This window comes from Cupressus sempervirens, chromosome 4, assembly GCF_028749045.1.
Source record: "Cupressus sempervirens isolate cs-2001-9-10 chromosome 4, ASM2874904v1, whole genome shotgun sequence".
NCBI classification, from domain to species: Eukaryota; Viridiplantae; Streptophyta; class Pinopsida; order Cupressales; family Cupressaceae; genus Cupressus; species Cupressus sempervirens.
Genome location: NC_143121.1, coordinates 125,211,460 through 125,225,603, shown reverse-complemented (window position 1 = coordinate 125,225,603; position 14,144 = coordinate 125,211,460). Strand labels below are relative to the sequence as shown.

The following is a 14,144-nucleotide window of genomic DNA, read 5'->3' as shown; positions in this document are numbered from 1 at the left end:
TTAGAATATTTTTAATATTATTATTAGTTTCTAATAACAATGATTATTCCAATAGAAACATAATCTGTGTCAACTATAAATGAGCGTCTTGCTCATTCATTAAACTATTTAATATTTTACCAGTTGCCTGTGTAATAAAAATGCATCCCCCTGTCCTATAAATTCAGCGTAACCTTGTAAAATACTCAGAAGGATTCAAAAGGATCATATATGGCCTTGTCATATTTAAATCCCACATGTAACAAAATCCCTGAAAACCATTACAATTTTAAAGACATATTCTCTTTCCCTTGTCCAAAACCATCGGGGAGATAAGCACCGTGTGCAACCTTCTATAATTTTCTCATCCTGCTTCTGTTGGGATTGAAAAATAATCATTTATATCTAACCTCAGGGACAATGATAGTATTCAAAAGGCCAATTCAAAGTTTTATCAATATGGCACACTTGAGTATCCAATACAATTAGATGACAGTTTCCAATTTAATAGAAGGCTCCGAAAGCATGTTTATTGTAAAATAAAGTTGTATCGATAATTTTCTATCATTTCCAGTTTTCTTGTAACTAGGACATAAATAAGGGAATGGATGACTACAAGTGCAAATAAATCCTATATTGGTGTATAAAATAATAACTACAATACTCACCTACCACCATCAGATTTGAGAATAACTTTTGGAAGCTTTCCTTCTCCCTCTTCTGCTTTCACTCCCAAGCAACCAATCTCTTGGTTTATTTTATCAGCAGTAATTGCAGCACTTCTGCCAAAAGAAGAAAGTCATTGCATGATCCTCACAAGTTGCTTGAAGTATAAGAAGTGAGAATAAAAAAATTCACTTAATATAACCATCATTGGAATGGAGCATAAAATCCATTTGTGCTGATGCAGAAAGTAAAAGTCTAACATGGATGATCCTAGCCATGAAGAGTGCCAAGTGAAAAAACTTCTGAACATAAATATACTAATGCTAATAAGGCCGTAATCTTGTTATAATACAAAAGAACGATCGCAAAACTGCATATAAAGGTAGAACTGTTAACATCTAACAGATTATTGTAGCTTGTGGAGGTAGTATAGCCCAAGAACAACATTCTAGACTCCAGATAATTATAAAATTCACTTTTGCAATGAACCAGAGATATTTATGAAAAAAAAGAATTGACAGAATAGATAAAGCCTTGTAGAGAGCCTGGAAAGAAAATGGATATGTGTTTTTAATAAAGGGGCCTCTGCTACTAGTTTAAAAGTAAATGAAAAGATCTAGCTTCCTCCCAATAACAAAATAATGTCATATACGCAAGAGCCTACAACACAATGGTAAATTGTGAGCCTCTTATCTCAGAGGTCTTGAGTTTGAATCTCAAGCTTAATAAATATAATAATTAATTACAACACATAGTAATAATTAATCTTGGCTTCGGCCTCTTGCTGAACAAAAAATATTAGAAAAATAATGTCCTTTATCACACAAACATGTCATACTGAGCTATCCCAACATTTGGCAAACAGATATGAAATTTTTGAACATTATTGCCTTCTAACATTTGAAATTCATAATTGAGGTGAATGTTTAGCATTATCTTGATGTTCATAACGGGTGTCCTTGAAGATTGGCATTGGCAGATATTATTGTAGGACTAGTCATCAAAACCTACAGCGTCAAAATGTCAATTTGAAGAGAAAGAGAACACACAGGTTATGGATGTGTACCCAAATAAATAAAGTGAGGGAAAGGACAGAGTGGTCAGTGAAATCTACAGCATCAAAATGTCAATTTGAAGTGAAAGAAAACATGCAGGATATGGACAGGTATCCAAATGAAGGGAGTGAAAGGACAATATATCAAAACAAATCCATGATCATGCTATAAAACTATTTATTCTTATATGGTCAAACCCTGTGTTAAATGGTAATCAATAGAACACTGATTTGGTAGTCAATAAATTCCACCTCCTTTGGCACTGTGGCGTTGAAAGATAAGAATTCTGAGGTGAAAATCAGAATTATTCTCACAAATGGAGATCAGATCTTGGATGAAAAGCTATCAGTAAGCAAGGAAAGCCAAACTGAGCCTTGAAAGAAAATGTGAAACCATGAAATAACAATTGATGAGGCTGAATGTGCCAAAACAAAATGTGAAACTTGGGAAAACTCTTAACAGCCGGTCAAGATCCAATCTTGTGTGAAGTTCCAAGAGTAGGTTGGCATCCGATGTGGTCTTACGACTTTTGTTCTGACAATCATCAAAATTCTACCCTTCTTTTGTGATTGGATTTCAATTGCATGTGGCTTCTAACATTGAAATATCAGGATTCCAAAGTACAAATAAGGATTTCTCTCATCAAACAGGTTAGATTTAACAAATTGAAAATCAAATTCCCTGTGAGAGAATCATGATCAGACCTGCAATCAAGAAGAAAAGATGTGGTTAGGTCCAGAATCCCGAGATGAAATCAAGAACAAGGGCATCACAATTGAAGAAGTGAATGGAGTGAAATTATTTGAAGAAAAGGTGGCAAAACTAAATGCAGAGTGGACTAGAAATTGTAAAGGGTCATAAAATTTGAGTGAGGAGATAGCTGAATAAAAGGATAAAAATCAGAGGTTGCAGTAAGGAGTTTGTTGAAAATGTGTTCTAAAAGAGTTTGACAACATAGAGATTCATAAGTTCAATCTATATCTAAAGATGTTAATATCAATGCTTGGTTGTCCTTAGAATTCTTTGCAAATAAAGTTTCATTCGTTTAGGTATCATGCTGAAATCATGTAATCAGAAAGGGCGGCTCTTTTGTTCGTACTTGTCCATTTTATGAACTTAATGCAATCATTTCTTTGTTTTGCTAGGGGAGATGATGCTCAAAACAGAAGGAACTATGATTGAGATCGAACTCAAGATTTCAAGGAAGAGGATGGTTTGAGGTTGAGGATCAAACTGAAAATGCAAACTCAAAGAGAAAAATCAAGATGGAGCAGAGTGAACAAATTTACAATCTACAGGAAGAGAAAATTATCAAAACTTAAATTTCCTTCGGAAATCCAAGTTCACTTTGAAAGATTCAGCTACATGAAAGACTTCATCACTTCAGGAATATCAAGGTCAAGAAGCCAAAATGAGAAAATTCCAAGAACAAGGATGAAAAGTTTGTGAAGACAAAACAAGTTGCATGCCATTACAATCAAGCTAAGGTTGAAAAATGTTTGAGTATCAAGGGATATTTTCTCATCATCAAGAGATATGGACCAAGGCTACTACATAAGCATGTTGAGGTGGCACCCACTCATCTTTAGCCAATCAGAAAACTCTAGTTGCACGTGTCCAAGAACATCCAATCAAATCATAACAAGTACACATGGGGAGTCCACATAATGTCTATATCTAACCAATTTTCTCATTGTTTAAGCAAAGCATTGTAATGTTCTCATTGGCCCACAAGGTGGTCTCTTCATGTAATTGGTCAAGCATTTAATGCTTGTAGCTATTAGTTGGATTAGGAAATTCGTTAGATAAATCTTGGCGCTTGATCTTAAATATATCTTGGCCCTTCATTGTAAATTGAACAACTACAAAAGACCAATACCTTCTCACATGTACCTCATTAGGGATGAGAGATTAAGATTAGAGATGGATTAACTAAGGAGACTTGTTGAGATTGTTCCTAAGATACTATCAAATTGCTCTTAATTCATTGTTGGTCTTCATGGTGAATTGTTTGTATCATTTGCAATGTTGCATAGTTTCTACATTTCCTCACTTAGAATAGGATTTTATTTCATGTTGATTAGAGATAGTGTTTAGTTGAATGGAAGATATTTGGGATACATTTTTGGTGAACTACTTAACCAAATCACTAGTTTCTTGTTCATTGTAAGTACACCTTGCATGGTCGAATAGCATGATTACAAGCATTACTTTGACTATGGCTTGCACATTGATATTCATCGTTGGATAGTGTTAATGGAATAGTAATAATTTGAACATCTTACATTTACCTTATGAGATTGCATTAGCTTGGTTGATGTCGATGGCTAAACTAAGTCTAGTAGAGTCACAAAGACATCCACAATTTCTTGCATTCTAGGAGTAGATTATCTTTCTAAACCCTTTCCCCTCTAATTTTTTTGGTTAGAAGAAGCTAAATTCAAGTTGATGTCCACTAAATGAATAGTGTAGGTCCATTTGTGCAAACTAGCATATCACATCAAAAAAATTGGTTTAAAGTCCACAATAAGAAGGAACCTTGAGTTGTCTCATTTGATTACACAATCCATTTACATTGGTTACCATAGAAGCATCCTTAATCAAGAGAGAGTTGGAAATTTGGTATTTCATCTTGTAATATTAAGTCTTCAATTCTGCATATTTTAGTGGCATAAAACTCAAATCAACACTACCTAATTGCTACGAGCATTAAATGCTACGCAATTATAATTGGGTGCAAATAAGAAAATTACAATACTTCCAAGAGCCAATAAGAAAATAAATTAGGTAGGAGCTAACAAAATAAGGTGCCAATCAATGGGCCAATGATAATATGGCACATAAGCTTACAATAAATCTTCCTTTAGAGGATTTTTTTTTTGACATTTCCCTTTTGGCAAATTCAATGAATCTAGACATAAATTATTGAGCTCTCCAACTGGGACACTTGACATGATCTAATCGGTTGAAGAAATGGGCACAACCTTAGCATGCTTATTGTATAGGCTTAATAAATACCTCTTGATGATGAGAAAATATCTCTTGATTCTCGGCACTATCAAGCCTTCAATTCCAATGGCTCATATTCTCAAATTATTTCATCTCCGTGCATTCTCTCTGCTTCTTGGAAATCTTCTCATTGCATTTGTCATGAATTTTCTTGTACTTGATATCTTGATGTCATCTTGATCTCGTGATCTTGGCCTTGGCCTTGTAGAAATGTTTCATGTAGTTGGACTATCAAAAGAACTTTGATTTCCAAAAGAAATTCAAGTTTGCATAAGTTTCTTCATTTTTCTTGTAGACTTAATCTTGGTTTTATACTTGCACTTTGAATTCATCTTGAATGCCTCAAACTTGGACTTGGATTTGTTTCATTTTGACTCAGCCTTTAACTTATAGTTTTCTAGTGCATGAAGTCCTCATGTTGTACTCTTCTTGAAATTCTTGTCAGAGTCCTCTCCATCATGATGTCTTGGAATTGAACCTCCTTTTGTATTTTGAATATTTGGTGATGTAGGAGCATCTTGCATTGCAAAATAAAAGGGGACATAATTTTAAATTTTTTTGGAAAAAAAAAAATTGGAGAGAGTGAAAAAAATTAGAGGAAACATAAAATAAAATTAAAAAGGAGAAAAGAGGGGAAAAGGCATTTTACAGGTGACATTATTTCATGTATTTAATGTTTACTGCATTTAATGTTTACTGCCAAGTTGACATGTGGCTTGAGGATTTATTTAATGTAACTTGCTAGGCCAACTTGTGGCTTGGTTTGGTATAAGTAGAGGGTCTGTCTTGTCATTATTTATTCACCATGGGATCCAACACGGAGGAAGCCAACTAGAGAGGAGTAGCTGAGAGGAGTGAAGTTTGTTAGCAAAGCTAGTAGTTGCGACCTGGGAAACAAGAAGGTTGCTTGGTGGCTTGCGAACACAAGTTTAGATTCTTCTTGGGGTTTCTACCAAAGTGTGGATCTAGGCTAGCTAGGGTTTGGATCTTGTGAGATCTTGCAGAGTTGTTGCTGTATTTGGTTATGTATTTGGCCGTAACTTGGAAGGCCTTATAGTCAGGCATGTTGGATGTAAATCTTATGAGAATTGTCATTACTTTGGATAAAAACTTTGTGTTATTGTTATTCTTTTGTTGTGTGGTTATTTGCTAAGGGCTAAGGCATCTCCTTTGAGGATTCTCCTGCCTTGCACTGCGTCAAGTGGTATCAAAGCAAAGTTTGATCTTGTGGTGGATTGTTCCTTCTGGATTCCTAGATATATTTGTTGTGAGGTGGTAGATTGTGGTTCTGACTTACAATTGCAGAGGTCTCGCAGATGGATCTTGATGTGAAGAGATGCTTGCAAAGATGGAAGGTTGATCTTTTTGAGTAAAGGTTGGATTTGGTTGGAGATTTGTTGTAGAGGGTTTGCGATGATCTTGGAAGATGCCTCCGAGAAGATTGGACCCTAGGATGATTGCAGATATCCGTGATGTGGTGGAGATAAAGATTTCAGAGACGTTTGCTTGGTTGGAAGCTAGTTTGACCAATCGAGTTAAGGAAGGGACAGTTGAGTTTCGCAAAGATTTCTAGAGCTGGAGTCTACAGATCTGGAAGCAAGTTGCTTGGCCGATTAAAAGACTTGTTCTAGAAAGAAGAGAGCATGGCAAGGTTGAGGTGGAAGTTGGTTTTGTTTATCAATCTAAGGAGTTTGATACGAAACCTGCAGAGCAACTTGTGGTTCTTTAGTTGGTTTTGTTTATCAATCTAAGGAGTTTGATACGAAACCTGCAGAGCAACTTGTGGTTGTTGCTGAAGAGGTTCCTAACCTTGTTAATGTTGGACAAGATATTGTTTTCATGACTAGTTAGATGGATCTGACACGAAAATTGCAGAGCATCTTATTGTGGATGATGAGATTGCTGATAGTGAGAATTCACATATGGATGTTTCTACTGATGTGGAGTTGGATGTTGCTGGTGTGGATTCACCAGTTGTTGTGGTTAAGGATCCACATGATACTATGAATCTGTATGTTCCTAATTCGCCTGTGGTTGACATGGTTGAGGATTTACATGTTGCTCTTATTGTGGATTTGAGCTTAGATGTTGTTGAATTGGTTTTGGATGTTGCTGACATAGATTTCATGTTTGAGCATATTGTTGTTGGTGGTTGTGATTAATTACAGAGATTGTTGTTGAAGCATTATGTTCAATTTGTTCTTGGGAGTGAACATGCTAATTGGGTTGTTGACATTCATTTGATTCCTATGTTTTAGTGGATGAAGCAGAGATAGTTGATTTTCAGATTTGTTCTTCTATCTGGGATGGATTGGAAACCTTCGGTGAAGATGAAGTTGGTTGGAGAAATTTCTTTTGGCATCAAAGTATGGGACATACTTTTCTATCTACCTGGGGAGTTTGATGCAGGATATCTTGCATCACAAAATAAAAGGGGACATAATTTTTTAATTTTTTTTTTTAAATAGCAAGAAAGTGATGAAAATTAAAGGAAAAATAATAAATATTTTAAATATTGTGGAGAGAGAAAGTGAAAAAAATTAGAGGAAAATTGTAAAAAATAAAAAAGGAGAAAAGAGGGAAAAAGGCATTTCGTAGGTGGCATTATTTCATGTATTTAATGTATGTTGCCAAGCCAACATATTGCTTGAGGGTTTATTTAATGAAACTTTCTAGGCCAACTTGTGGCTTGGTTTGGTATAAGTAGAGGGCCTTGTCTTTTCATTATTCATTTAGCATGGGATCCAACATGGAGGAAGCCAACTAGAGAATAGCTAAGAGGAGCAAAGTTTGTTAGCAAAGCTAGTAGCTACGGCTTGGAAAACAACTGAGTTGCTTGATGGCTTGCAAGCACAAGTTTAGATTCTTCTTGGGGTTTCTACCAAATTGTGGATCTGGAGTAGCTAGGATTTGGATCTTGTGAGATCTTGTAGAGTTGTTGCTATATATGCTTATGTATTTGGTCATAACCCGGAAGGCCTTATAGTCGAGCATGTTAGATTTAATTCTTATGATTATATTATGAGAATTGTCATTAATTTGGATCTAAATCTCTGTGTTATTGTTATTCTTCTACTGTGTAGTTATTTGTTGGGGGCTAGGACATCTCCTTTGGGGATTCTCCTGCCTTGCACTGCATCACTTGGTTTGCATCTTCATCCTTGAATAGTCTTCTTACTCGAATTTTGATGAATGACTTGCTTCTTGTTGATGCTTGGAGTCTTCGTTCGAACATGTTTGAAATCATGCCCACACTTTTGAAAATCATGCTTGCTTGCCACCCTTTTGAATTCCAGCCTCCACCTTGCATTTACCTTGCAAGACGAGACGAATTGTCAAATAAATATCATTTTGACTTCACTTATAAATTAAAATTCATTCTTCTAGCTTATTTGCAATTTAGAATCTCGAATGATTTTTGCTAAGTCCAATCCAAATTGCATCTTGAATTTCAAATGGAAAATCTTCTAGAATGTCAACTTTCAGATTTAAAATTCATCATGACTAACTAACTGGAAGTTAATATTTTTTCATTTCATGTCCAAAGTCAAACATTAATTTCTCATTATCAAATTAGCCTCTCATTAACCAATAATCAACTCCATTCATGAACTAAAGCTCCAGATTTGTCATTAGTAATGGCCTTATTTGAACACCTGATTTCACTTTGATCTTCGTGTAAAAATAAGAGTTCTAGGTTGTGAAATGTCAAGATCTGCAATTCTTTCCCGCTTCAAACTCAGGTCCGAATAAATCTTCTAATCTTCCTTCCATTTTGGATTTGAATCGGTCTTCTAATATTCCCTCAACCTTGGCTTCAGTGCAAATGTTCCCCTCCAGATGTTATCAATTTCCCTTGTCCCTGTGAATTCACCACCTCTTATGATTTCGCCCAATCTGCTGTGCTCACTCAGAGATGGACCAATGAGTTTTGACTCAAAAAAAAGCAATCGAATCCTAAAAGCAATGTCATTATTTGAAACCAAATCATTATTAGTTGATTAACATTCTATTCACATGGAACATGACATAGTAGCAAAAATTGGGATAAATTGCAAATAATCCCGATTAATAAGGAATCAGTGACTGGGCCAATTTTTCCCCAAAAAATCAGAGAAAATCGGTCAACAGAGCCAACAATTTTTTTGTGAAAAGATTGCATTTTATCCACAAAAATTTGCATTATAATTGTAATTAATTGAGTTGCAAATATGACGTCAAATCTCATGCCCTAAACAGTGCCAAAAAAGTCTATTTTTGCTATTTATTGGCATCGTGCAACCTCTGAATTCCAGGTCTGCAGCCGACCTGGGATTTTATTGCAATGGACTCATTTGTTTGCAGTCACCATGGGATTCCTTTGCAGTTGAGCTGTTTGTTTGCCTTCAGCGCGGGAGCCACAGCAGCTGTGACTTTGTTTGCATTGCGCATTTGTGATGAGCCATGATCAGGTGCCATGACCAGGGAACAAGTAAGGAATTCCTCTATCTGTATTAATTTATGCTAAAACTGCAGCTGTACTGATTTATATTAAAATCTTCAGAGGTATCTTTGTGTAGCCGTATTCATTTACATTAAACTGTATCTGTATTAGATTGTAGCTGTATAATTTAAGCGAAGCTTCACAAAGACACTAACTTGATAACTTTGACAACACATTAAAACAAAAAATGTCTTCGATAATATATCCATGACAGACTTAACTTGCATATTTTATAAATTTGTTTATTTATTTTTTAACTTAGACAGCACTGCTATTTAGGTAACAGAACCAATTTGGCATTGTTTAGAGCTGGAAACAACAATATGCTTGTGGAGGAAAACAATTTTAGATAATCAAGAGTCTCATTGCTAATGCAAGCAATATTTTCGTCCATATTGGAGTTGCACTCTACATTTCTTTGAAAAGAAATCCTAGCTTTCCTTTTGTTCTTGTTCCTATATAAATATATTTTTGGTAAGTCTCATCTTAACGGTCGTCATCAACAGCACAATGCCCACAGGTATAATTCCTGTGAAATAGCAGCTGTACTGTTGCACTGACCTTTCCATTTACCATTCCCTTTTGACATAGAATCACCTTTCTGTTTTAAAAGGTTTCAAGAGGAAGATATGCTTTTGTTATTACTCATCACAAGATAATAGGTTTGGGAGCGTGATTCATTCATGTATTTATATTTTTGCACGTGTGTAACTAGGAACTCTTCAAGTATATTTTTATATATCATCAATTTTTAAAATCTATGCACAGTTAGATAGCCTTCATATGGAATTCATTTTTATTTTCTTGGACAGTTTTTTCGCCTTATTTTTAGATTGCCTATTTCTTAGCCTTTCATCTTCATAATAAATAAGATAAAATTTTGCAATTCTTTCTTAATTAACTTCTCGAATTCATCCCATCACCTAGTTGATGGTAGTCTGTATGTATTTATTTGTTTTTGTTTTTGTTGATGTTTTGAAGCTTCTTTCGGATAAACTGTAGCAAAGATATATATATATATATATATATGAGATATTATAACTATAAATTTGTGATTGTATTAATGAATAGACATGTCCCATGAAAGGACATGTCTATTATTTATTCACTTTCATAGATAAATAAGAGATTGCTGCAAATTGGAAAACACATACCAAATACATGAAATTGCTTAGTACATTTGCAGCAGATCCTCATAACTTCAACATGGTATCAGAGCCTAGTTGCAAATTATAATCGGCAATGGCTATTTGTAAAGTTTACTTACAGATTTCCTTTTCACTGCTGAATTATGTATATTTTCTGCAGGTACAGTCAATGCCAATGAAGTATACAAGTGTTGTGTAGTATATATAAAACTCAATGCAGACGATGATAAAATATTTATTCAAGATTGGTGTCTATATTGCCTTCGATCTGCACACATTAATCAGTTTCCATGTTGCAATATCGGGCGGCAAATACTATATATATGATTTTACACGGGTACATGGGTGAATGGGCATGTCTTCAAATAGAGATATGTCCATTCACCGATGTACCTATTCAATGGAATGGTCACACCTGATGATTAGTCATAACAAGAACTAATGCCATTAAGACTTTAACTAAGTCTTTTGCAATCGATAACAATCAGTATAAATACGATTGTTTACTGAATTCAAATCTGAGATATCACTTCAATAATAATATGCATCGACGGTTCTGAATGCTGCGATCTCCATTAAGAACATTCAGACTATATTCATGTACATATACATAACGGTATTTTGCATATCGACATGTATATATACATGAGTGTGGTCTCATGTGATCAATGCAATTTTCTGAACCAAAGCTATTTCTCTCAACACTCCCTCTTAACTAGGGAAGACAAAGTGCATATGAATTTTCTCATTATAAGAAGTAATATCCTCAAGATATATATATCAAGTCTCATGATATTAAGTCACATAATATTCACCGTGAATTTGAACATATTGATCTTCAACAGATATCAAGTCATATGATATCCATCAACATGCTTTTTTAACCAACATGATCTTTCCTTGAATATCAAGTCGCATGATATTCATCATGATAGTAATCTAATAATAATAAAATCGTCACCTTATATTATCAGAATCAATATTTCATTATAAAAGATTATCTCCTTAAGTAATGAACATAGGGTAGGCCCATGAGTCACAGAGTCACACATGACAAAAGAATTTACACTTTAAACATCTTTATTTAATTAACAAAAATTTTACAAAGTTGAGACTCAATCTCATAAACTTACATTTCAATCAAGCCAAGTTTCTTTCTAAAATGATCAACTTTCACTTTACGGAGAGCCTTGGTGAGAATGTCAGCAGTTTGATCTGTTACAAGATTCAAGAAGAGTTGGCAGATTAACGGATTTCCGGATGATTCATTGATTAACAGAGGAACGAATGTGTTCCTTATAAAGAATTACAAGGACGTTGTTTCTAAAAGAAACAATGTAGACTGAAGACGGAATTAGAAACAAAACTAGAGACAGGATAGGAAACATTCCTATCTGGACTGAAGACAAAAGAGACAGGATAGGAAACATTCCTATCTAAACTGAAAGACGGACTACAGACAAGTAGTTGACTATCATAGAAAGTATAAGATATTATCTTAATACCCTCCCTTAATGGTCAACGTATGGATGTCGAAACATTCTATGATAACTGAGACCCTCCCTGGATCTACAGAATGCTGAAACCAAGAAGCTTTGCCAGAAGAGTGCTATGACTCAAAATAAGTTGCAATTACAAAACTTTGTTTTTGTGGAAAAAACGGTAAAACCCAGAATCTCACACAACCTTGCGTATTACAGACAACTTGAAATGATTTTTGAGGAGAAAATCAACAAACCCATAAAAAAACAAAAACAGATTCAAAAGGCGAAAAATGCAACTTTGCCTTGATCAGGAAGCTCGACAACTTGTGCTGTTGGCTGGGAAGCATTTTGCCTTGCTTGGGCAGCCAAACGTTTCCGGCACTCGAATTTCAAATGGCCGAACTTGTGACAGTAATTACACTGTACATTTTACTTCGTAGAGCCATCCAAGGATTGAGCAGAAGGTCGATGCTGGGAAGGCTGAGAAGACTGATGGTTGCCAATGTTCTGTTGAAAGGATTTTGCAGCAAAGGCTTGCTCAGTGGAGGTGGAACTGGAGCTGCTACCAAACTGTTGTTTCCACCGATCTTGCTGAAGCAGCAGGGTGCAGAGATCAGTGAACTTTAGATCAACACCAGTAGATGTGATGTTGAGAGTCTCGATAAAATGCTCATAGGATTTTGGTAAACTCCGAAGAGTGATTACCACAATATCCTCTTCCTCCATCTTGCGACCGATGGCAAGTAACTGATCACGGATTTCTTGAATCCGATTCAGGTGTGCCTGGAGCGAGGTGCGCTCATCCATGACAATAGAAAACAGAGTGTTTTTCAGAAAGAAGGCTCTGCTCTTGTCGGAAGTCTCATGAAGACCTTTTAGATGTGTCCAGATTTCGGCAGCTATCTTACCGGATGGAATCTGAGAAAGCTGGTCATCAGCTACGGATAGTTTGAGAAGCATTACTGCCTCTCGATTGTTCAGATCCCATGTATCTTGATCAGGACTCGGAGAAGTCAGATGCTGCGTAACACCCAGAACAAGTTGATCGGTGTTTCGATATTCGAAGATTGCGATGATGCGCTGCTTCCAGGTTCCATAATTGCGACCATTGAATTTGGAATTATGTTCGAGCAGAATATTTGTCAGAGATGCCATGGCACGTTTTTCAATGAAAAACTGTGAAAATCCGTGAAGGCACGTTCTTCGAGGAAAAAATACGAAAGACCCAAAAGAATCAGAGGATGACCCAGAAGAGAGCTCGAAAATCCCAAAAGGAGTCTACTATCTTTTTTTGAATCCGTTGGCTCGAAAATCGAGGCACAAAGAACGAGGTACCCAAAAAATTCTAACAAAGACCCAGATAAGGTCTCAAAAAACCCACCAAGAATTCGCAAACAAAAATAAATTCAGAGGTCAAAAACTAGGGTTTCGAGAAAAATAACAGTCAGCGGCCAGGGAGGTCGGATTTGCAGAAAAAATGGTGGATTTGGATAAATGAACACCCGAAATGCTGGCAAAGATAGGCGAAAGGGTTGGATAGACAAAAACGACCCTTCAGCAATGATTATAGCAGACGAAATACCGGTTTTTTCAAGCATTTTTCGGCTCCAAAAAAACGATTTGCAAAAAACGTGAGACATTTTTGTTTGCAAAAAACAAATGCGAGCAGCAGAAACGTGAATCACGCGTTACAAATTGAAACGAAGCTCGCGATTTTCAAACTGAGCCGCGGTAGGGTTTGTAAAAAAAAATGCCAAGAATCTGCCCGCGATTTGCACGTGAAAAAACTCCAAAATCTCCCCGCAATTCTCAGAAGAAAAAACCTAGCCGAAACTGAGATTTTTCACAGATGAATTTCTCAACAAAAACAAAAAACCCTAGATGGGTTGTTTGAGAAAAACCTCAAAAATTAGTTTGAAAAATTTTAGCAAATAATTTCGAATGAAATTATAAATTTTTCAAAGAAATTCAAGTATTGGCTTTGATACCATGTTACAAGATTCAAGAAGAGTTGGCAAATTAACGGATTTTTGGATGATTCATTGATTAACAGAGGAACAAATGTGTTCCTTATAAAGAATTACAAAGACGTTGTTTCTAAAAGAAACAATGTAGACTGAAGACGGAATTAGAAACAAAACTAGAGACGGGATAGGAAACATTCCTATCTAGACTAAAGACAAAAGAGACAGGATAGGAAACATTCCTATCTAGACTGAAAGACAGATTGCAGACAAGTAGTTGACTAAAAAATATTATCTTAATATGATCACCTATATTAATATATTCTAATTGAATAGCTCTTTTTTCCACCATGTCT

General features: G+C 35.5%; 1 protein-coding gene across 2 annotated transcripts in view; it reads right to left on the bottom strand.

The window, feature by feature from the left end:
- Positions 1 to 14,144, bottom strand: part of LOC149560253 (Galactose mutarotase-like superfamily protein) — a 55,171-nt gene that overhangs the window by 17,622 nt on the left and 23,405 nt on the right. Inside the window, exon 2 of one of the 2 annotated variants that reach the window (XM_089824566.1) lies at positions 648 to 761. The exons of the other annotated variant lie outside the window; for it this stretch is intronic. Coding sequence (XP_089680692.1) covers positions 648 to 761 — 114 coding nt within the window. The remainder of the gene's footprint in view (positions 1 to 647; positions 762 to 14,144) is intronic. 2 annotated transcript variants of the gene reach the window in all.